The sequence below is a fragment of the Nannospalax galili genome, unplaced genomic scaffold (assembly GCF_000622305.1).
Source record: "Nannospalax galili isolate Female #2095 unplaced genomic scaffold, S.galili_v1.0 scaffold861, whole genome shotgun sequence".
Classification (NCBI taxonomy): domain Eukaryota; kingdom Metazoa; phylum Chordata; class Mammalia; order Rodentia; family Spalacidae; genus Nannospalax; species Nannospalax galili.
Genome location: NW_008345581.1, coordinates 1,123,830 through 1,147,234, shown reverse-complemented (window position 1 = coordinate 1,147,234; position 23,405 = coordinate 1,123,830). Strand labels below are relative to the sequence as shown.

Sequence of the window (23,405 nt, the reverse complement as noted above, 5' to 3'; positions counted from 1 at the left end):
TTGTGAATTCTTTCTTAAAAGTTCAGGGTTGCACTGAAGAGATGGCTCAGTGGTTGAAAGCACTGGCTGCTCTCTCAGAGGAGCCAGGTTTGAATCCCAGCACACCCAGTTGGTGGCTAACAACCATCCATAACTCCAGTTTCAGAGAATCTCATGCCTTCTTCTGACCTCTGCAGGCACTGCACAGCATGGGTGCACTTACACACATGCAAGCAATACACTCATACACATAAAATGAAAATAATAAATAAATAAATTTTTTTAAGTTCAGGGTCCAAACCAGGCATTGTGGCACACTCATTTAACCCCAGCACTGGAGAGACAGGGCAGGCAGTTCTCTGTGAGATCCAGATCAGCCTAGCATACATAGTGTGCTCTAAGGCCATCTGGGGTTACAGGGAAAGCCTGTCTCAAAAATAAAGTTCAGCAGTTTGCAAGAATCCTCAGTATATAAAGGTGCTTACTGTTTAAATCTTGAGTTCGATCCTTGGGACTCACATGGTAAGAGAGAATCAACTTCAACTTCCACAAGTTGCCCTCTGACCTCCACAGCTTATACTTGTAGACATGGACATTCACAAATAAATATCAATAAATACATTTTTTTGTAAAATGTAAAATTCAGCAATAAATCAATTAAGTCCTTTGCTTTCCTTTGTTGTGAGAGTTCTTGTTACTGATTTAATGTCATTGCTTCTTAATGAATTTTTCATATAAAATGTCTTCATGGTTCAAAACTTTGAGTCAGTATGTAATGATCATGGGGCAATTCAAATAAAAAGATGATAATTATATGTCTGTATGTATCTCATTTTAGATCACCAACTTTTACAAAGCAAGCACCCATATAGCCTATTTATAAGTAATTTTATTAATTTGATCTTCTCTTTTACTAATTTTGCCTATCTTTTCAAAAGTTGAACTTTTTGTTTCATTCCTGGTTTTTTTTTCAAACCATATTTCATTTATTTCTGCTATGATTGTTATTTCTGTATATGTTTGTTTTGATGTAGTTTTGCTTATCTAGGTCTTTGATAGGCACCCTTAGGTTTTTAACTTTTGCATTGAAATGATTTGTAGGCATTTTCATTACAGTAAAATTTGCCTCTTGGTTCTTCTTTTTGCTGTATTCCATAAGTTTGAGTACATTGTGTTTCCATTTTTATTCAAAAAATTTCAAGAAATTTTCTAATCCTCATCTTTATTTTCTCAGTGCTTTGTGGGTAATTCTAAAGTACATTGTCAGGTAATTTCTCAATTGGTAAAGTATTGGCTGTTCCATTTGGTTGGTTTATTGGTAGTTCTTCTATCTCTTCCCAGTATTGAGTGTTGGACTTGATTCATTCCCCTATTTCTTTAGTCATCTGTTCCTCTTAAGAATGTTTTTCTCTGTATCCTTTTGGGAAAAACTTTGTTCTTTCTCTGTGTATGCGTTTTCCTTTAAATAACTTTGACAGTTAATTTTCTTTCAGGATTTGAAAGATATTATTCCATCTTTCACTGGCTTTTAGAGTCGCTGTTCACAGATGTGATGTTTACCTGATGTTTCTACTTCTGTGTGTGAGTTACATTTTTCTTTTACAGCTTTTAGTATTGTTCCTTTTTAGTATATTTATTAAATTTTGAATATGATATGTTGTGGAAAAGTTACTCTCTTGTCATGTCTATTTGTGGTTCTAAATGCTTTCTGTATTCAAGTGTCTTTTTCTCTAGGTTTTGGAAGTTTGGGGCTGCCATTTGATTGAATAGGGTTTCTAAGCTGTTTGACTATCTCAGTTCTTTCTTTTAATCCTTGGCTTCTTAGGCCTGGTCTGTTAAATGTCTCCCAGTCTTTGGGGGAAGTTTTGACCATGTTCGCTAATCATTTTTCTTATATTTTTATGTTATTTCCTTAACCTGTCCTTCCTCCCTGAAATTCCTTCTGCTGGGTTTCTTGTTTTATGAACTAATACTTTTCAGAATTTCTTCTTTATTTCCAGTATTATGTTTCTTTGCTTACTTTTTTTCTCTCTAGCTTGTTTGTTTGGAGCAGGTTCTCATGATGTGGAACTCCCTGTGTAGACCAGGCTGACCCAGAACTCACAGATTTCTACCTTTCCTTACCTTCTGAATGCTGAGATTAAATAAAAGTTGTATATCACCACCCATGTCTCCTATATGCTTTTTCATTTTTCCTGCTTTTTAACTAATTCTTTATTCCACTTAGGTAACTTTTTTAAGTTTTAAATTGATTTTTTAATAACTTTCTTGCCTCTGTCCTGAATGAAATTCCTTACCTGTTTACTTAGGTCATCTTTTTGGTCTTGTATTCTTCTTTATTTCTTTTATTATGTATATATGTTTGTGGGTATGTGGACAGGAGTACAGTGCTCAAGGTGGCCAGAAGAACCATCAGGTTCCCTGGAACTATAGTTATGGGTGGTTTGGAGCTGATTGACAAGTGTACAAGGAACAAAACTTGTGTCCTCTACAAGAGCAGTTAACTGCTGAGCCACCTCTCCACTCCCCCTCTATTTGATCCTGTATAAAAGTAGGACTTTGAAATCTTTTTCTAGAATTTCAGCTTTCTCATCATATTTATTTTTTTTTCTATTGTGAAGTGTTTCCTTTTGTTTTGAATAAAATATTTTTGATTAAATAACAGAGCTTTATATTTCCAATTCAATTTCATACACATTGTCTTAGTACAAAACCAAGTAGAACAAGCCAGTCAGGGTTACATAGCGAGACTGTCTAAACAAATAATGTGGAAAAGATGCCCTAAATATGATAATTGCAATTGTTCTTGCTTAGAATTGAAGCAGTTGTTTTGCAGAGAATTCAGGGCCACTCCCCACAATAAAGGTTTGAAGCTGGGAGATTCGCATCCTAGAGCTCTGACCCAACATCAAACAAAACTCTTTTTTTCTCTCTCTTTTGTGTGTGTGTGTGTGTGTGTGTGTGTGTGTGTGTGTGTGATACAGAACACCCAGTCTTACTCATCTTTATACCTGCATCCCAAATGACACCCTCCCATAGCCTCCCCAACTCCCTACTAGATCACATACACTCTATCATCCCTGTTACTGCCCACTGTGTTGTCAGTGCCCCCAGCTATTCCCCAGTGCATGTCCATCCGCTAAGTCTAGTCAGCCTATCTAGAGTCCCTTGTTTTAGTAAGCTTAGCTCTTCATCTAGCAGCAATCAGTGAGTTGCCCACTTCCTTTATATAAGATTGGGGTCTGCTGTTCATTTTCCCAGTTCTCTGCTGGCCAGCAACTCAAAGGTAGGTATCTCCTGTCTGGCATTGTTTTTTGTTATGTAGCCTTTAACTATACACATGGACTCTTAAAGAAATACACCTATCACTTTAATCTTTCGTTATATTTTCCTTTTGGGTGTTTAAGACTATACAGTTGGCCGAAATAAACCAATTTATTTTTACTCTTAAGGTTGTTTGAGGATCTGTTCCTCAGGGGTTACATGGGCTTGGGAGGAGCCCCTGGCGCCTTTCCTTTACCAGTTCTATCTGTGTCAAGATAAGTCAAAGGTCCTGCTCGACTGTGGCAGGCTTCACTTGGAAGCATGGAGGAAATGGTTCTTCTGTGTTGACCATTCTCTTTGGAGACTGGACCCTGGTTCAGGTCCATCTGATGGGGTCTCCATGTCCTCCCTAAACAAGAGGACAGGTAACTCACCACAGTTACAGTACATTTTGAAGGATGCTTCATAGTCCCCTGGAACTTAGTTGACCTTGTACAGCAAGGAGCAAAAACTATCCTTTAGGTCTCTCTGACCAGATTAGTATGGGCCTCAAAGTATGTCTGTTAAACATCCAAGAAGGTTAGTTCCACCAGTCTGGTACTTTAATTACCATGTGCTGTGTAGATAAAGCTTGGGCAAAAAACAAACGTTCTCAGATAAACCTTGACTAGATATATATTTTGTTACATGAACTAATTGTATATATAATTTGTCAGTAGGTTGTTGTACTAATATGGTTCCTTCTTTTTTTAAAACTAGCTAGGCATTATTTGTCTCATTGTCTAACCCTTCCACCATGGTTTCCCCCATTTAAAGTGCCCCCATTTTTCCAATTTCTCCCTTAATAATACCCTTCTCATATGGTTCCACCTCTTTTGAGCTCCTTCTTTCCCCCTAAGGAACCTTGTAGAACCCTCCCTCTCCCCTTCATTTAAATAACCCCATTTTTATTCACTTCTTTCTTAGTAACATCTGTTTCCTACTGTTCTCTCTCAAGTTTTTTTCCCTTGCCTCCCTGGTTCCTTTGATTATCCTGGATCCTGCAGTTACATCTGGATACATAATCATAAGGATTTGGTGCTACGATGCACATATAAGGGAGAATATACATTGTTTGTTTCTGTATTCACTTAGTATAACAGTTTCTAATTCTATCCATTTTCCTGCAGATTTCATGATTTTATCTTTCTTTACTGCTGAGTAGAACTCCATTGTGTAAATGTACCACATTTTCAATATCCACTTGTCAATTGAGGGACACTTAGGTTGCTTCCATCTCTTAGCTGTTGTGAAAAGAGCAGCAACAAACATGATGTACAAGTGTCTCTGCAATAGGATGAGTCCTTTCAGTATATGCCAAGGAGTGGTAAAACTAGGTCAAATGGTAGGTTCATTTTTAGTTTTTTAATGGTTCTCTACACTGCTTACCATAGGGACTGAACAAATTTGCAATCCCACCGGTAGTAGATGAGCGTTCCCCTTTCCCCACATCCTCTCCAACATTTGGTATCATTTGTTATCTTGATCTTAGCCAGTCTGACTGGGCTAAGATGAAATCTTAAAGTGGTTTTAATTTGCATTTCCTTAATTACTAGTGATGTTGAACATCTTTTAAGATGCTTCTTAGCCATCATCTTCGTTTGAGAACTCTCTTTTCAGCTCCTTAACCCATCTTTTAATTGGGTTACTTCCTGTCTTGATTCTGTTTTTTGAGTTCCCGTTATGTATTCTCGATGTTAAACCTCTGTCAGATGTGTCACTGGTGAAGATTTTCTCCCATTCTGTGGGTTTTCTCTTCTCTTCCCTGGTTGCCTCCTTTGATGTACAGAACATTGTTAGTTTAAAGAGGTCCCATTTGTTGATTCTTTACCTTATTTCCTGAGCAATTGATGTCCAGTTTAGAAAATCACTTTCTACACCTATATCTTATAAGTTATTGCCAATGTTTTCTTCTAGCAGTTTCACAGTTTCAGGCTTCACATTGAGGTCTTTGATCCATTTAGAGTTGACCTTTGTGCAAGGTGAGAGATAGGGGTTTAGCTTCATCCTTCTACAGGTGGAGATCTAGTTTTGCCAGCACCATTTACTGAATATGCTGTCTTTCCTCCAGTGAATATTATTGGCCCCTTTGTCAAATATCAAGTGGCTGAAATTGCATGTACTCATACTTGGGTCTTCAGTTTTGTTCCATTGATCTATGGGTCTATTTTTGTGCCAGTACCATGTTTTTATGACTATAGTTCTGTAATACAGTTTAATATCTGATATAGTAATCCCCCCAACATTGCTCTTAGTGCTCAGGGTTGCTTTGGCTATCTGAGGTCTTTTGTTTATCTTCTCAAAGAATCAGCTCTTGGATTCAGTGATTCTTTGTATTGTTTTCTTTGTTTCTATTTCATTAATTTCTCCTCTGATTTTTGATATTTCTTCTTGTCTACTGGGTTTGGATTTCATTTGTTACTGCTTTCCAAGTCTCTTGAGTTGCAATGTTTAGTCATTTATTTGTGTTTTTTTCTGATTTTTTTTTTAATGTAGGCACTTAGAGCTAGAAACTTCCCTCTAAGGACTGTGTTCAACATGTCCCAGAGGTTTTGTTATGTTGTATTGTCCTTTTCATTTAGTTCAGGAATACTTTTTCTTAATTTCTCCTTTGACCCCAGTCATTCAGGAGTGTGTTGTTTAATGTGTTCATGTAGTTACTAGTGTTTCTTCCGGTGTTGATTTTAAGCTTTATTGCATTGTGGTCTGATAGAATTTGTGGTATTATTTCAGTCTTTTTGTGTTTGTTGAAGATTGTTTTGTGCCCCATGATGTGGTCGATCCATTGTTAATACTAATATTTTTGCAAGATTTTTAGACTTCTAGTCCTCTTCATTTTTCTAGTATACTTAAGACATTTAATTGCATTATGGGTTTTTTTTTTAAGGATATATACTTGTATTCCCTATAAAGCAAGTTCACTACCAGCAGATTTTGTCTGTTTTATTTATCTAGAAAGTCAATATTTGAGCTTCATCTTTGAACTACACTCAGAATTCTTGGAGCAATGTTGGGTTTTTTTGTTTTTGTTTTTTTCTTTCAACACTTTGTAAGTGCCATGTTACGTACTAGACTACCTTTTTTCTGATTAAAACTTATATATTCATCTTCTGGCTCTTGTTCTCTACACATTGGCTAATTGTGGGTCTCTGTGTTAATCACTGTTTGCTACATAAGAAAACTTCTCTGGTGAGAGTTAAGAGTATCTTAATCGTCCATTGTATATTACGGGTCTTTAGAGCTTTCACAGTTTTCATGTATGAGTATTGTGCATACATGTATATACGTGCATTCCTTTTTGCAGTGCCCACAAACTGGAGTCATGGACATTTGTTAGCTGTCATGTGAGTGCTGGGATTCGAACCCAGATCTTTCACTAGAGAGGCCAGTGCTCTTAACTGCTGAGTCATCTCTCCAGCCCCTTTTCTTCTTTTTTTAATACAATAGGGTCTCATGTAGTCCAGTATGACCTCAAATAGCCAATCTGTAGTTGAGGCTAGCCTTCACTCAGCCTCCACCACCCAGATACTGAGCCTACAGGCCTGTACCATCATTCCTGGCTAAAAACTGATTTTTTTTTAATACTCAAAAAATATATCCTGTCGCCTCACACTTGATCCACAAGTACTTTACCACTGAGTTATATTACCAGCCCTTGAAATTTTATTTTTTCGCATATTCCTGCCTCTTATTTGTTTGAATGACCTTTACACACATGGCATAAGACTTTATGTTCTTCCATTATGCTCTTTGGAATAACTCTTCTAATTTACTTCCCAACAGTGATCAGGGGGTCCCTTTTCTTTATAGCCTTGTCTGCTTGTTACCTTCAGTATTTTAATAGCCATTCTTACTTGAGTGAGTGAATTTCTTAGTGTGACTTTGATTTGAGTTCCCTAATGACTAATGATGTTGTGCTTTATATTGTTAACTGTATGAATGTTTTATCTTCAGGAAGTCTTTTTAGATAGATTTCTCATTTTTAATCATCTACTTATTTATTTGCATTAATCCATTTTGCTGTTGAGCATTTAGAGTTCCCCATATATTCTGGATATTAATCCCTTGTCAGATGTATACTTTTCAACTATTTTTATCCATTTTCTAGGTGTTGTTTTATCACCCCATTATTTCCTTGGCTGTGCAAAACCATTAAACTTGGATGCTATCCCATTTGTATATTTTGTTGTTTTTGTTGTTTATGCTTTTATAATCTTGTCCACAAAATTCTTGCTCATTCCAATATACAAAAGCATTTTCCCATATTTCCCCCTAGTATATTATTATGTGGGTATGTGGGTGTCATAGCAGGTATGTGGAAGTCAGAGAGAAACTGTAGAGTTGATTCTTTCTTTTCCTCTTCGTATAGGTTCTAGGCCTCCTTTTATCCCAATCAATACCTCTGTGCATGTGTGCATGCTTGTTTTGAGACAGGGTGTTATATGTACCTTGCTGGCCTCAAACTGTGTGGCCAAGGATGACCTTGAACTTCCTCTGACCTCCACCTTTTGAGTGCTGCCATGACAGTGTTTGTTTCCATACCTGATTTACGCCACACTGGAGAATCAGTCCCTGGGTTTTGTCCGTCCCAGGCAAGCAGTCTACCAATTGACTTACATCATCAGTCCATGCCATTCTGTTTTTATTTCTACAACATTATAACACATTTTGAATTCAGGTAATACTTTGCATCCTGCATTGTTGCCCAAGATTTTTTTGACTTTTTGGAATATTTTATCATTAGTACAAATTTGAGAATTGTTTATTCTAGTTCCATGAGGACTGTCATTGATATCTTGATAGGAAATGCACTGAATCTCTTCCAGTCATTTCTTTTCTTTTGAACTTATTTCATCAGTGTTTTTCTAGCCTTTATTATTGGTTTGTATGTTATTAAAATTTTGGTTGTGGGAGCTGAAGAGAAGGCTCAGTAGTTAAGAGTGCTGGTTGCTCTTGCAGAAGACCTAGGTTTTTCTCCCAGCATCTACATGACGGGTAACAACCACCTGAAACTCTAGTTCCAGAGATTCTGATGTACTGCTCTGACTTCATTGGGCATTGTATGGCATGGGTGCACTTACATACATGCAGGTCATAACACTCATACACATAAAATGAAAAGTAAATATATTTTATAAAAAAGGTTTATGTGGCTGGAGAGATGGCTCAGCAGTTAAGACCACTGGCTGCTTGTTGCAGAAGACCCAGGTTCAGTTCCCAGTACCCACATGGAGTCTGTCACTCCAGCTCCAGGGGTTCCAGTGCCCTCTTCTCTCCTCCACAGGCATTGCACACATGGTAGCCAAGACACTAATACATCATACACATACAATAAAAATAAATTTTAAAAAATTTATGAGGTTTCTCCCAGATGTTCATTTCAGACCATTTGTTGTTTATGTGTTGTGATGTCTCTGATTTTCAAGTGTGTTGGTTTTATATCCTGCAACTTTACTAAGTTTATTTATACTCATATTCTCTGACAAAAGTCTTTGTGGTTTTCTATGGTTTTCTATTAGTAATATTGTGTCATCTGTAAACAATGAGAAGTTGACTATTTTCCAGTTTGAATGTTCTTTATTTTTCTGTCTGATTTCTTGGACTAGAACTTCAGTTCCTATTGTAAAAATGGTTCTTGGTTCGTCACTCTTTCTTTGCCCTGATTTACTATTGGTTAAATACTGTCATCATGTTGTCATTTAATACTTTAAATGTCCTTTTATTTAATTCTTTGAAGCAATAAAATATTTATCTTGCTTAGTCATTGAGCAATTACTTAGCATATATGAATCCTTGGCTTCAGTACAGAGAGCACTTCAAGGAGAAAGCTTCATATTTGAATTTAGTATTTGGTTCCATGTACTAATGCTTTGGTTGAGTGTTTTTTCTTTTGTTTTGATTTGTTTTGTTTTGTTGTTTTCCTTTTTGTCTGTCTCCCAGACTTTTGTTCTTTCTGTTTCATGTTCTGTTATGTTTTATGCTTATCTTCTGTGCATGTGCATATTTAACACAGTTTCCCAATCATATTTGCAAGCTGTGCATCAAAGCCGATGGTGTTCATGGATATCTTCAATCTTGGAAGTAATATGACAGCCAATGATCTTGACTTTCAGGTGAAGAAATTGTTTCATACCAGAATACCATAGACTTTGACACTGTTTTATCTAAAATTCACCAACTTACTTAGTTCTCAGAAACCTAAAAAATTGTTTTGTCTTTTTAATGCTTTTCATGGCTGGGATGATGGGAAGAATTTTCACCTAGTGCTGTCATTTCCAATTTTGTCTTTTATATGTAAATCTAGGTTAACATTTTGGGGATTTATTTTATTTTATTATTTTTTTGGTTCCTTAAAAGAATTGACCCATTGTTTCTGTTTCATTTTGTTAGCACCTAAGAAGTCTTATATATTTTCTTGTATCTTTTGTAATTAATGTATCTTTTTACTTTGACTGCTATTTAGAGTTTTTTGGTTTTGTTTTCTTTGCCATTGATTTTGTTTTTTCTGTTCAAACACTCTTTGGTGTCATTTTCTTCATCTTTCTTTTTCCTCTTTTATGTCTCTTTAGCATATTGTCTTTGTCTCAAGCTTCTTGGACCTTTGAATTTTGTCATAATAATGGTTTTGATATTCTAGTTTGTTTTATGATCAATATCATTTCCTTTTCTGTTTTTGTGGATTGGGTTTTTTTTCCTCCCTCATTATGAGTCATTTTCTTCTTTCATGCCTGATAGTTTTATTGAATGCCAGTCATTGCATGTTTTGCTAGATCATTTTGTATTCTTAAATATATTTTTCTCTTTATAGGAATCAGTGGTGCTTAACTTTTTTTTTTTTTTTTTTTTTTTGAGTTTGGTCATCATTTAGTCCAACACGAGTTTTCCCCCTATGCTCAGATAATATTAGTTTGCACTTTTCCAGTTCAGATTGTAAGATATTCCCCCTTGGCCTCATCAAAACCGAAAGTATTCTCAACACTGTGTTTGTTTCAAAAATTCTTCTCTCTGATCCATTCATTGTTTCCTCACCTGTATTAGTTACTTTTTGTTGCTGTGATAGAAATACCATGACGAAGGGAACATATAAAAGGAAGAGTTTATTTAGCTTACGGTTCTAAAGGGGCAAGAGTAAAGTCCATCATGGCAGGGAGGCATGATAGCAGAAGTGGCTGGGGGAAGACCATAAGCTAAGATTTTACATCTTTAAGCAGGCAGAGGAAACAGGAAAGCAAGCCTTAAGAACTCTCTAAGTGCTCCCCCCAGTGACCTTCCTCCAGTATGGCCACACCTTCTAAGACTTCCCCAAACAGTGCCACCAACTGGGGACAAAATGCTTAAATACTTGGAACCTATGGGGACATTCTTATTCTAACCACCATACCACCCAAGAATGGTTTTTCACATAAACATACTTTTTAGTATTTAGCTGAAGAGTTGACAGAGTTCTGTTGCAGATCTCCAGAGCCTACTCTCTGTGCAGGTCTCCATTCTTACATTTTATTGCTAAAATCCTAATTTCCATGACCTGGTAAATTCTCGGCTCTTTTTTCTCTGCTCTGGCATATATCCTGGCTCTGTCTAGGTTTGTTCTTCATAGTGTTTTCTGTCTAGCAAGAACAAATCCGGACCAACGTTAGGACCATTCCAAGAAATTTTCTTATTTTGACAGAAATTCGGCATCTAACAATTTTTTAAACAATCTATGGTTTTTTTTTCTTAATATTTTTATTAGGATTTTTTTTTCATCTGAATAAATAGATTTTGACCCTGTAATGTTTTTGTTGTTTGTTTTTGTTCTTTTGAGACAGAGCTTTGCTCAGAAATTTAATCTGCCCCAGAACTCACTGTTGCCTAGTACAGAAATTGCTCCTGCCTCATCCTCCTAAATGCTATTATTAAAGGAGTACATACACCACCTTGCCAAGCCTTCTGCAATGGGCTCTTCAGTTCAGAATTCATAGTAGTTTCTCTGAGTTTTGTCCTTGTTTTTACTTATAAGTAATGCACCAAAAATGATATGTATGACAATTTCAATTTTATGAACTTATTTTGGGCTCTCTCCTCATTCTGTCCTGGAAATCTCTGCCTAGGAAAACAGTATACTACTTAGCTATATCCTTAGTTCTAAAAATATTACATTTTCAGTGTCTTAAAAAAAAAAAACCCTCTGGTCAGTTTGAAACAATGAGTTTGACTTAACTATCAAACTATCAAGCAAGAGGTTTTCAGCTCTTCATATATGAATAATACCACCTCTCAAAAGACTTCTTCACTCTGTTTCCTGTAATGCCCTTTAATAGCATTAAATTTTCACACTAAAAATTTTTTTTTCATACTTGTAATTTTTATTTCCGTTTTCATGGATTTAATCAATTATTCGCCCACCTTTCTTAGAAAAACATTTAAATCTTATCATATTACCTTCTCTACTATCAAATTCTTATTTACAATTGAATAAAAGATGTGGCATGATTTTTTTCCCCAGCTTCTTTAGGTGCTTATTCATTGTATATTATTTCATTCACTCAAAAAAAAAACCCTCTAAATTTAATCTATATAAGCAAAATCTCACATAGAACTCATTGAGATGTAAATTCATTTTATGCTAGAATTCATGTAGTGGACATTTTTGGCATTCAGAATTGCAGTTTTAGAGATCTTTTGAGATTTTTTTTCAATATTTTTATTTATTTGTGTATGAGTATTTTGCCTGCATGTATGTAAGTGTGCCCATGCATACAATGCTCTAGGAGATTAGAAGAGAACATCATCTAATCCCCTGCAACCGGTGTTATGGACAGTTGTTAGCCACCATGTGGGTGTTGGGATCAAACCCAGGTCTTCTGCAAGAGCAGCTAGTACTCTTAACCACTGACCTATCTATCCAAGCCCTTGCTATCTTTAGTTGTTTTTTTTTTAACATTTGTTTTATTTATGGGCGAGGGAGGGAGTGATGGAGATGTACACCTTCCACAGTGAACATGTGAAGTTCAGATGACAAGTTGCTGGAATTAGTTCTCTCTTTCTACCATGTTGGTTCTGGGAATTGAACTCATGTCATCAGACTTCATGGCAAGCACCTATACCTGGTGAACCTTCTCACCATCCCAAATCATTTTTTAGTTTTTCTTTTAATTTTTTCAGAGTTTTATATATGAATATTTTCTTTGCATTATTTTTATCCTTCCCAGCTCCATCCAGCTCCTTCCATGTCCTCCCTCATAATTTCTTGGCCTCTTCCTTAATTATTGTTACATATACTTAGATTTATTCACACATAATGCACTGAGTTCATTTACTGGTGCTTGTGTATACCTGTGTTTAGTACTGTCCCTGGAAAAAACTGATTCTCCCTCCCTCAGCATCCATTGATTGCCTGTAGCTATTCATTTTGAAGAAGTGCCCTGTGGCATTTCATCCTGTTTCATCATGCAGATCTCATTAGACTACATACTATGGAGATTTTGTGGGTACAGCTTCCCAATCCTTTCTAGAATGTGTTATCTATCTTGTGTCTCTGGGTCTGAGATTTTTTCCGCCCCCTCTTCAATGTTCCCTGAGCCTTAGGTGTAGAAGTTACATTGTAGATGTGTCACTTAGGGCTGGGCACCTCACAGTCACTTATTTTTCACATTTCACCGGTTGTGGTACTTAGAAATAGTCTCCATCTTTTGAAGGAGAAGTTCTCAAAGTAGGTATTATCCTGCATTCATTTTTCTGCCTGGTTATTTCAAGGCCCATTGCCAAAATGGTATAAAAATTAGTCTGTTTTACAATTTTCCTTAATGCTTTTATTCTTCTCTTAACTTTTTTGTTGCACTTTTAATATTTACTTAAAATGTAAAATATAAAATTTCTCAGTTAGGTTTTACTTGTCTGAATGGGATGAAGCTGTTACAAATAAAGGATTACAAAATAAATATGAAAAGGAAGAATTGGGTAAACTCATTAATAACTTTATTTCAAAAGATATGTTGTAATCAGCTCATAAAATTTAGAAACTATATCTTTCTTTCCTACTTAATTAAATGTAATATTAGGTTCTCCAGTGGACAAGGAAGTGATGGCCTGTAATAAGATGACATCATAATAATCTTACAAGTGATGATGCTTCCTTGAGTATGAAAAAATAATTAGTATATATAATCAGACTGGCAGTGATGGCATTACAGACATGGGGTTCAGGACAAACATGTAGGTGCTCACACACTTGAGCTCCTTGAACTAAAGAACTGGTTTGTAGACTAGTTTTTAGATCAAGAACTGATTTATAGACCAAGGCAGATAGTCATTATTAGACTGATAAGAATCCTTAATAGGGGCTTGAGAGATGGCTCAGCAGTTAAGAACACTGGCTGTTCTTGCAGAAGATCCAGGTTCAAATCCCAGCACCCACGTCGCAGCTACCAACTGTCCGTAACTCCAGTTCTAGGGGATCCGACAACCTCTTCTGCCCTCCGCAGGCATTGCACAACATGGGTGCACTTACCTACATGCAGGCAATACATGCATACACATAAAAATAATAAATAAAATATTTTAAAAAGAAAAAAGGGGCTAGAGAGGTGGCTCAGCAGTTAAGAACACTGGTTATTCTTGCAGAAGACCCAGGTTCGAATCCTAGCACCCACATGGCAGCTAACAGCTGTCTGTAACTCCAGTCCCAGGGGATCTGACAGCCTCGTCTGCCCTCCACAGGCATTGCACAACATGGGTGCACTTACCTACATGCAGGCAATACACGCATATACATAAAAAAAATAAATAAAATTTAGAAAAAGGAAAAAGAATCATTAATAATGGCTCAGCGGTTAATAGTACTAGCTGCTCTTACAGAGGACCTGGGTTTGATTCCCAGCACCCACATGGCAGCTACCAACTATCCGTAACTCCAGTTTCAGGGGATTTGATGCCTTCTTTTGACCTCCTCCAGCATTGCATGACCTGGTTGTATTTATACATATGCAGGCAATACACTCATACACATAAAATAAAAATTGTAAATAGTGCCAGGAATGGTGGTACATGCCTTTAATCCCAGCACTCGGGAGGCAGAGGCAGATGGATCTCGGTGAGTTTAAGGCCAACCTGGTGTCATAGCGAATCCAGGCCAGCTGAGGCTACAGGGCAACCCTGTCTCAAAAAGACCAAAGAAAAAAGAAAAAGTAAATAAAATATTTTTTAAAAGAATCCTTAATAATATTAAAAAATAATAGTAGTTACCTTCTCCTTTGTATCAAATTACACCTAACTTTTGCAGTGTAAAGCAGCTCTTACATCATAGACTTTATGGATTAGAAATTAGCCAGATAGATGATTCTGATTTAAATGTTCTATAGATTTCCAATATATATTGTACAATATTCTGGTTGTAGGTAGCAATACTATACTATACATTCCAAAAGTTAGAAATAGTAGTTTGAGCCTTGCATCGTACCATGTGCTCTAATCCCAGCACTCTTTCAGTTTAAGTAGCAGGATTGTGAGTTTGAACCATCCCGGGTTGCATAGTAAGGACCTTTCTGGAATAACTGGAAGTAATCCCCCGTGACAGGGAAGAATTAATTAATAGGGGAGGCAGAAGTGGAAGGAAAGATAGTGGAATTTGAAACTTTTTGCCTTCAAGACATGGTAAATACTAGAGGAGATCTATGTGTTTGGTCTGATTTAAATGTTACACAGTGCATACATGTATTGGAACACCACAGGTTACCTCATTAATATTTCCAATATAATTTCCCCTTTTTTCTGTAAAAAAAATAAATTTAATTTAAAAATTATGTTCAAGGGTCTGTAAAGATGATGGAGTAGTTAAGAGTACTGTCTGCTCTTGCAGAGTACACAGTTTCCGTTACCTGCACCCACATGGTGGCTAACAACCGTCCATAACTCCACGAAATGCCATCTTCTCAGGTTTGTTGGCATTGCACAACACAAGTACACTTACATACATGCAGGCAAAACACTCATACACATAAAGTACAACTCAGTCAATTAAAAAAAATGTGCCAAGTATGATGCTACACACCTTTCATCCCAGTTCTTAGGAAGTAGAGGCAAGCATATCTCTGTGAGATCAAGGCTAGCCGGGGGTACAGAGGGACCATGTCTCAAAAAACAAAACAAAAATAATAATAATAATAATACATTTAAGACACTGTTGAAGTTTTCAGTCCTCTGACGGAAGTTGGAAGATCTGTTTCCAAGGTACCTTACTCACATAACTGGCAGAAGGCCCCAGTTATTCATTCCATGGAGCTTCCCTTAGGCAAGTAGTTTCCCCAAGACAGTATTATCCAAGAAATAACAAAAGTTTCATTGTTGGGGCTGGAGAGATGGCTCAGCAATTATGAGCACTGGCTGTTCTTGCATGGGACCCGAGTTCAGGTCACAGCACCAACAAGGCAGCTAACAAGTGTCTGTCACTCCAGCTCCAGTTGATCCAACATCCTCTTCTGCCCTCTGGGTATTGCATGACACAGGTGTACTTATGTACAACAGGCAAAACACTTGTACACATACTTTTTAAAGTCACATTGTCTTTTTTACTTAGTTTTAGAAGTCAAAACTTTTCATTTTGACCACGTTATATTCATCAGAGGCCAGTTATTTAGTATACTCATTCTCAAAAGTAAATTAATATCAACAAGACAGAACATACTTTGAAAACAGCACAGAAGAACCTGAGAGATGGTTAAACAGGTAAGAGAGTTTGTTGCACAAGCCTAGGGACCTCAGTTCAGATCCCTGCACTTAAGAGATTGAGACAGAAGGATTACTCTGAGTTTGAGACCAGTAGGATTCACACTGAGACCTTGCCTGGAGAGAGACAGAGTGGTGATGTGGTCAGAAAAGAATCAGGATAAATAATTAAATAAGTGACTAAATAAATGAGAGAAAGTACCTTAATATTAAAATTTTAGCTGAGTTTTAATTTTAACTTTAATTTTAATGAGAAGTTTGCCGTGTATAAATTAGAGAATTAAAAACACTTAACATTTAACTTAAATATAATAAATGAGAAACCTTAAGTTTTGAGCTCCAAAAAAAGTTTTTATATTATTTTCTTAAATATGTTTTTAAAGTGAAACTAATAACCTGGTCAGAGACAAGGTAAAAGTGTCAATGTTATCTTTTTTCTTGACTGAATAATGAGAGTAGGGAAACCATCGCTGGACAAATACATTGCGTGCATATTATGAGGGTAGGGATAGAATCCTGACATTTGCAGTTTTCTATCACTGTTTCCCATTAAACTGAAGTGCATTATTCTTCACTACTGTTCAGCCTAAATGATAAATTATGATTTGAATGAAGTAGTAAAATTTATCTTATAGATGTATAAGCTATGCTGTGTTTCCTTTAATTTTCAATAAAATTCAAAGTTTTTTGGTTCGTAAATACTGGAAGGATTCTACTTGATTTTCTCTTAAAACTAGTTTGTATTTTGAACTCTACATAATTCTGTATTTGATTGTTGGTATGTTGGTTTTCTCAGAAGGTTTAATATATTTATTGACTCTGTAATACTTGTGAACTTGTTAGAAAGCTCTCAGTGTCATTGCCTGACCAATAAAAATTGGATTATTTGGGCCAAATAAGGTGTCTTATATGACATTGGTATCTAATAATTCTATTTTATAGAAGCCAGATTAAACAGAAGGTATTTAATTTGGAGGCCTTTGGAAATGCATAATGTATAAGTACAGTATTAGAAATATTTATAATTGGCTGGTGAGATGGATCAGTCTTTAAAGATGCTTGAGGCCAAACCTGATAACCTCATGATGCAGGGTAAGAACTCATTCCTGCAAGTTATCCTCCATCCTATACATACACACACACGCACAGAGAGAGAGAGAGAGAGAGAGAGAGAGAGAGAGGCTACATCACATGTACCCCCCAAATGTAAATAAAATAATACAATTTTTAAATAAATATTTCTATTGAGATAGCTCAGCAGCCAGACATATTTTCCACCATGCCTGACAACCTGTGTTCTATCTTTGGAACCCACAGAATAGCAGAGAACCAAATCTCTCAAGTTATCCTCTTACCTCCACACATGCCCTCTGGCACACATGCACCAACACACATACAATGAAAAAAAAATTTTTTTAATATTCTAAGGAAATGTTTCTATTATACTTGGAATGTAGCTCAACTGATAGGGAGTGCTTGCCTAGCATGTAAACTGTCCTGCATTCAATCTCTGGCACCACATAATACCAGATGTGGTCATACATTCTGGTAATTCCAGCATTTGGGATCTGGAAGCAGGAGAATCAGAAGTTCAAGGCCATCCTCAGCTGCACAGTAGTGAGTTTGAAGCCAGTCCAGATAAGAGGAGACTCTGCCTCCAAGAATGAGGTAGAGTGGGTGTGTAGGTAGGAAGAGTGAAAAGAGAAAGCTTATTATTTGTTTGTTGAAAATGAGTATGACTATATTCCCGGTCTCTGTAAATCAGATTTGTCTTCCTCTGACTTTCCCCTCAAACAGTGATGCTATTGCTGAGATTAGAGCCATCTGTATTGAAGAAATTGGAGTTTGGATGAAAATGTATAGTGATGCCTTCCTAAACGACAGTTATCTGAAATATGTTGGCTGGACTCTTCATGACAGGGTAAGTTAGTATCTTCTAAGCTTTGATGAAGATGTGCTTGTTTCCATACTGACATGCCAACAGTCAAAAAACGTCATAGTTGATTTTTTTTTAAGAGGTGTAATAATGTTAAGGTTAAGATAATACAAATAAGTGTTTACTTAATCACTGTTATGAAATTTGACACATTGGCTTATGTATCTCAATTGGTTGCTCAAGTGCTCTATTGAATTAAGACTTAGAATCAGGTATGTCTGTACTTGTAAGAGAAATACTTGTAAGTATCCCAAGATGATGATAATCTCTTTCAACTTGGATTCAAAGGTTTGTTGTTGTGGTTAATATATAAAAATTAAATAAACTTTCTTTGTATTGAATTCTGTAAGGCTGTATTATAGCAGTTTTATCCCAGTTAAGTAGATTGGTTGGAGCCCTGGATATTTGACATAAAATTGTTTTCTGACTGGATGTGGTATCACACGCCTTTAAGGTAGAGACAAGCAGATCTCAGATCAGCACCAGCATGGTCTACATAGTGATTTCAGGTCAGCCGGGGCTACAGGGAGACCTGGTCTCAAAAAATAAAACATAATAAAAGAAAAAATTGTGTTTCTACCCCTAAGCTTTTTAGAAAAGGATTCAGCTTTGAAAGAAATTCTGTGTCATTGACCCCTACATAAGCAATCCTCAAAATAACCAAAGATGGGAATGAAAAATTATTGAAAAAGTTTAAAAGTGGCAGTACTTCTCTGATTTCAACCACCAGATATTCTCCATAAATAAAAGAATTCGATAATTTGTTTTAAATTGCTATATTCTCTCTGAATTGTTAAAGATACTATAGCTATTAGAAAATACAAATAGTCGTATTTGTTGTAAAGAGCATCTTGATAATATTTAAAGACTTGCTTTCTTCTCACTATCAACATTCACTTTAAGAAATTTAGTCAGACTGGTGGGATGGCTCAGCAGTTAAAAGTGCGTTCTGCTCAAGCCTGACAATCTGAGTTCTATCACTGGAACCCATGTTAAGGTGGATAGGGAGAACCAATTCCACATTCCTCTGATCCCCACACATGTGCCCACAATGTATATGTAGACATGCACATGCCCAATAATAAACAATTTTTAAAGTATTTAATATTTTCAAAGGTATTTTGAAAATTGCATAAATTGGGGCTGGAGAGATGGCTGAGCAGTTAAGAGCACTGTCTGCTCTTGAAGAAGACCTGGTTTCATTTCCCAGCACCTACATGACAGCTAACAACCATCCAGTTCCAGGGGATCTGATACCCTCTTCTGGTATCCAGGGACACTGTGCATGTGATCTACCTTTGTAAATACAGGCAAAACTCTCATACACATAAAATAAAAGTAATAAATAGAATTGTATAAATTACAATTGAGGGTTTCGTTAGAATTTTTTTAAAGAATTTAAAAAATTTTATGTGTGTATTTCAGTGTATGTATGTGCAGATTGTATGTGCAGGTGTCATAGAAGAGGATATCAGATCACCTAGGACTGGAGTTATAGGCAGTTTTGAACTGCTTCATGTGGGTGCTGGGAACCAAACATCTAGGTCATCTACAAGAACAAACAGTAGTTTTAACTAAGTCATCTCTTTAGTACCTCCATCAGAAATTTTATAGACCTTTTTTTTTCTATAAGAAGTGCTAGTAAGCCAGGCATGGTGGTGTCCACCTTTAATCCCAGTTCTCAGGAGGCAGAGGCAGGCAGATCTCTTAGATGGTGACCAGCCTGGTACACATAGTGACTTCCAGATGATCTGGGATTAGGGAGACCCTGTCAAAAATGGAAGTCCTAGTAAAGCAGCACACATATCGCAGGTTGGTTGTTTAACATCAGAATTTGTAGTTGGTGACCAAACGAGGTTTTTCTCTTTACTATCACCTCAAAACTTCATTTGAAGGAAAATTTTAATGATTAGTAATAATTTCTTTTTTCTGAATATGATTTTTCCCTAAAATATTACATCCTTTTCTTTGTAGTAATAAATCTCAAACTAGATTACATGTTTTTGTTTGTTTCATTTTGTTAGACCTTTGTATTTAAGCCTAACTTAGATTGATCTACTAAGATTTCTGAACCATATGAGAGAATATAGAATTATATAGTGTGTGCCCACAGTTTTATTTAGAAACCCTGTATCTAAATAAAAGAGATTTCCCTTGCACATGCATGAATTCACATACTCTTTTTTGTCTTTTTGGGACAGGGTCTCCCTGTAGCCCCAGCTGTCCTGGAACGCACTATATAGACCAGGCTGGCCTCAAACTCACAAAGATCCGCCTGTCTCTGCCTCCCAAGTGCTAGGATTAAAGGCGTGCACCACCATGCCCGGCTTGCATACTCTTTAATTTTAAAAGTTCTCCATCACTTGCATCTCAGTTCCTTCTACCCCTATAGAGTATTCTGCATTATGTAACATTTACCCATTTTAACGGAACTACATAAACAACCACAAAATTCTGGGAAAATACTAATTTCCTGTTGCTTATCATAAAACAATCATAAACTTTAAGTTTTATCTTTATGTGTAGATGCAGGGGGTTGTGCATGTGTGCATGTTGGTGGCTGCAGAGTCCAGAGACCCCTTGGAGATGGAGTTACTGGCAGTTAGCCACCTATTGTGGGTGCTGGGAACCAAGCTCAGGTTTACTACATGAGTAATAAATGCTCCTATCCATCCAATAAGTTCTCCTAACCGTCGTTCTAGCACTGTAATACTCGTTAATTTTTAAAAATCACTAAATTCTTTCCCTCCTTCCTTTTTTCTCCATCTCTTTTCTCCATCTCCTCTCCCTCTTTCTCATTTTACTATAGTGCTAAGGATCAAACCTAGTATTTGTATACTAGGCAAGAGTTATGTATACTTAGCATCATCCCTGACCCTAAACAGTTTTTGTCAAAATCTTAACATCTAAATAAAAGATTCCCATTGTACATTTTTTATTTAAAAAAAAATATGAGAACTGGAGGTATGATTTTTTAAACTTCTATCTTCTCCAGTTATTTTGCTTAGAAAAGAATATAATTATGACATAGTCCTCTCTGTTTTGTTAAGTTATTCCCATTCTAATCTCCCTCTGGCCTATTTTCTCTATTAACTACCTTTATTTTCTTATTTTAGCTTTCTAATTGAAACCTCATACTCTAGACTTGGCCTTGGTCATCTTTTAAATGAGCTAATAAATCTTCTATCTTCATTTTAGAATTTTATAGTTTATAACCTAGTCTACCTTCTAAAAAAGACAAACTTTTAAAAATGTGTTTCATTTCAAAAAGTCCATCTCCCTATTTTGGGTTTATTCTATTTTTATTCGTTGGGGAGGACACATGTATATATGTGGGTATAAAGTTGAGAAGTCATCAGATCCCCTGGAGTTGAGAGTTATAGATGGTTGTCAGTTTTCCACTAAAAATTCAAATTCCAGTCCTCTGCAAGAGCAGCAAGTGCCTTCAACTGCTGAGCCATCTCTCCAGCCTGCTAAAAAAAAAAAAATCTCTTGCAAATAAAACAGTTCTTTGAATTCTGTACTCACTTAATTTTGTTCACCCTTGAGAATGCACACAATATACCTTATTTAAATACAGCAATAATAGTCTCTGTGTTTTAGCTTATTTCTTAGTCCTTAGTGATTTCTCTATATGATCATTATTACTTTGCTGTATGCTTTGCAGGTTATCAGTACTGCTCTGAGCTGCTTTTGCTTTTTAGTTGATTTTCTGTTGCTGTGCAGAATACCGTAACCTGGGTAGTTTATTTTAAAAGAGATTATTTTGGCACACAATCCTAGAAGTCCTGAGAATATGATCTCAGTATGTCCTTGGCTTCTGAAAAAGGTGTCATGGAAGTGTCAGCTCTACATGTGTACAACATAGGAATAGAGGATCATACTTCCACAATAGCTATCTAATCCATACAAATAAGTAAATAAGAAGTAAGTGCCAACAATTCATCCATTCCTGAGTGCAGATTATCACAGCCCAAAGTCTATAAGAAGATTCCCATGACTTTTATACTGGGGCCAACCTTCAACTTGACTTTTTAGCCATGACAAATTATGTCGAAACCACAGCACCTGGCATGCAGAATTCTTTGTATACTTTCTGGCTTATTTTTGATTCACATGTCCAGTCCTTTGGGTGCTTAGAATTTGATTAGCCCACCTCGTTTCTTCTCTTTGTATGGGTTTATTCTGTCCTACAAACTAATATATCTATTCTGGTTCATTTTAAATCTTTCACAATATTTCCATTTCAATACTGCCCCATAAAACATAATTATTGTCACTTAAAGATACAACTCAACTGGGCGTGGTGGCGCACGCCTTTAATCCCAGAACCCAGGAGGCAGAGGCAGTATCTGTGAGTTCAAGGCCAGCCTGGTCTACATAGTGAGTTCCAGGACAGCTGGGGCTACAGGGAGACCCTGTCTCAAAAAGACCAGAAAAAAAAAAAAAAAAAAAAAAAAGATACAACTCATAGAGCTAACTATGGTAATACTTGCTTATAGTACCCCACTACTCTGGAAGCTGAAACAAGATCACAAGTTCAAGCCCAGTTTGGGCCTATGGGACTATAGAGTGATACCTATTGTGAAACATCTTCCAAACTACCTGAAAAGAAAGAAATAGTTCATTATGAAATCATGTTTCTCTTTGTGTTGCTTGAGGTATTTTAGTTAAGTTTTTTCCATTTTTAATTTTTTATTTATTTATAGTTTTGTCTGTATGTGAGTATTATCACACATCTGATGTAGCATGCATATGGAAGTCAGAGGACAATTTTCAGGAGTCTGTTCTCTCCTTCCACTGTGGGATCCAAGAATAGAACTGGTTGACAGGCTTATGCAGCAAATGCTTTTACCCACTAAGCTATCTCTCTGTCTCCTGGTAACAGCATTTTCTTTAGGGCTAAATTTTCTACAAATGTTAATAAAGAACCTATAGCAAATGTATACAATCCTATGTCCCAATGAATCACTTCATCTTTACAGATTTTTTTTTTACTATTTTCATTTTTACGAAACTTATGAATCAGCTAATATATATTAAAAACTGTATTAAGCAGTGTTCAGATTTCAGTGAGGCTTTGGTTGTGCTATAACATTAAGGCATTTATACTATAATAAAAATAGCTTTAGAAAATATTAGCACCCAAAAGATGAACTAACAAAATTGGTTTTTATTCTAACAAGTTATTTTACAGATTTCTAAAGCATTTTCTTTGATACTGCTTTAATTGGTAAGAAGTTCCTATGGGAGAGGCTGGACAACCTACAAGAAAAATATCAAGACTAGGTAGACTTGGTTGTTCAGAGTTGTCATTGATGCCAGGCATGGTGGCACACACCTTTAATCCCAGCACTCAGGAGGCAGAGGCAGGTGGATCTCTGTGAGTTCAAGGCCAGCCTGGTCTACATAGTGAGTTCCACAACAGCTGGGGTCCCCTGTCTCAAAAAGACCAAAAAAAAAAAAAAAAATATAATTTAAAATA

At 36.3% G+C, this 23,405-nt stretch overlaps 1 protein-coding gene across 3 annotated transcripts in view; it reads left to right on the top strand.

Annotated features, from left to right (window-relative positions):
* Positions 1–23,405, top strand: part of Stag1 (stromal antigen 1) — a 421,107-nt gene that overhangs the window by 235,503 nt on the left and 162,199 nt on the right. For all 3 annotated transcript variants that reach the window (XM_029567624.1, XM_008841643.3, XM_008841645.2), the window contains one exon: positions 17,782–17,905. In XM_029567624.1, the coding sequence (XP_029423484.1) occupies positions 17,782–17,905 (124 nt within the window). The remainder of the gene's footprint in view (positions 1–17,781; positions 17,906–23,405) is intronic.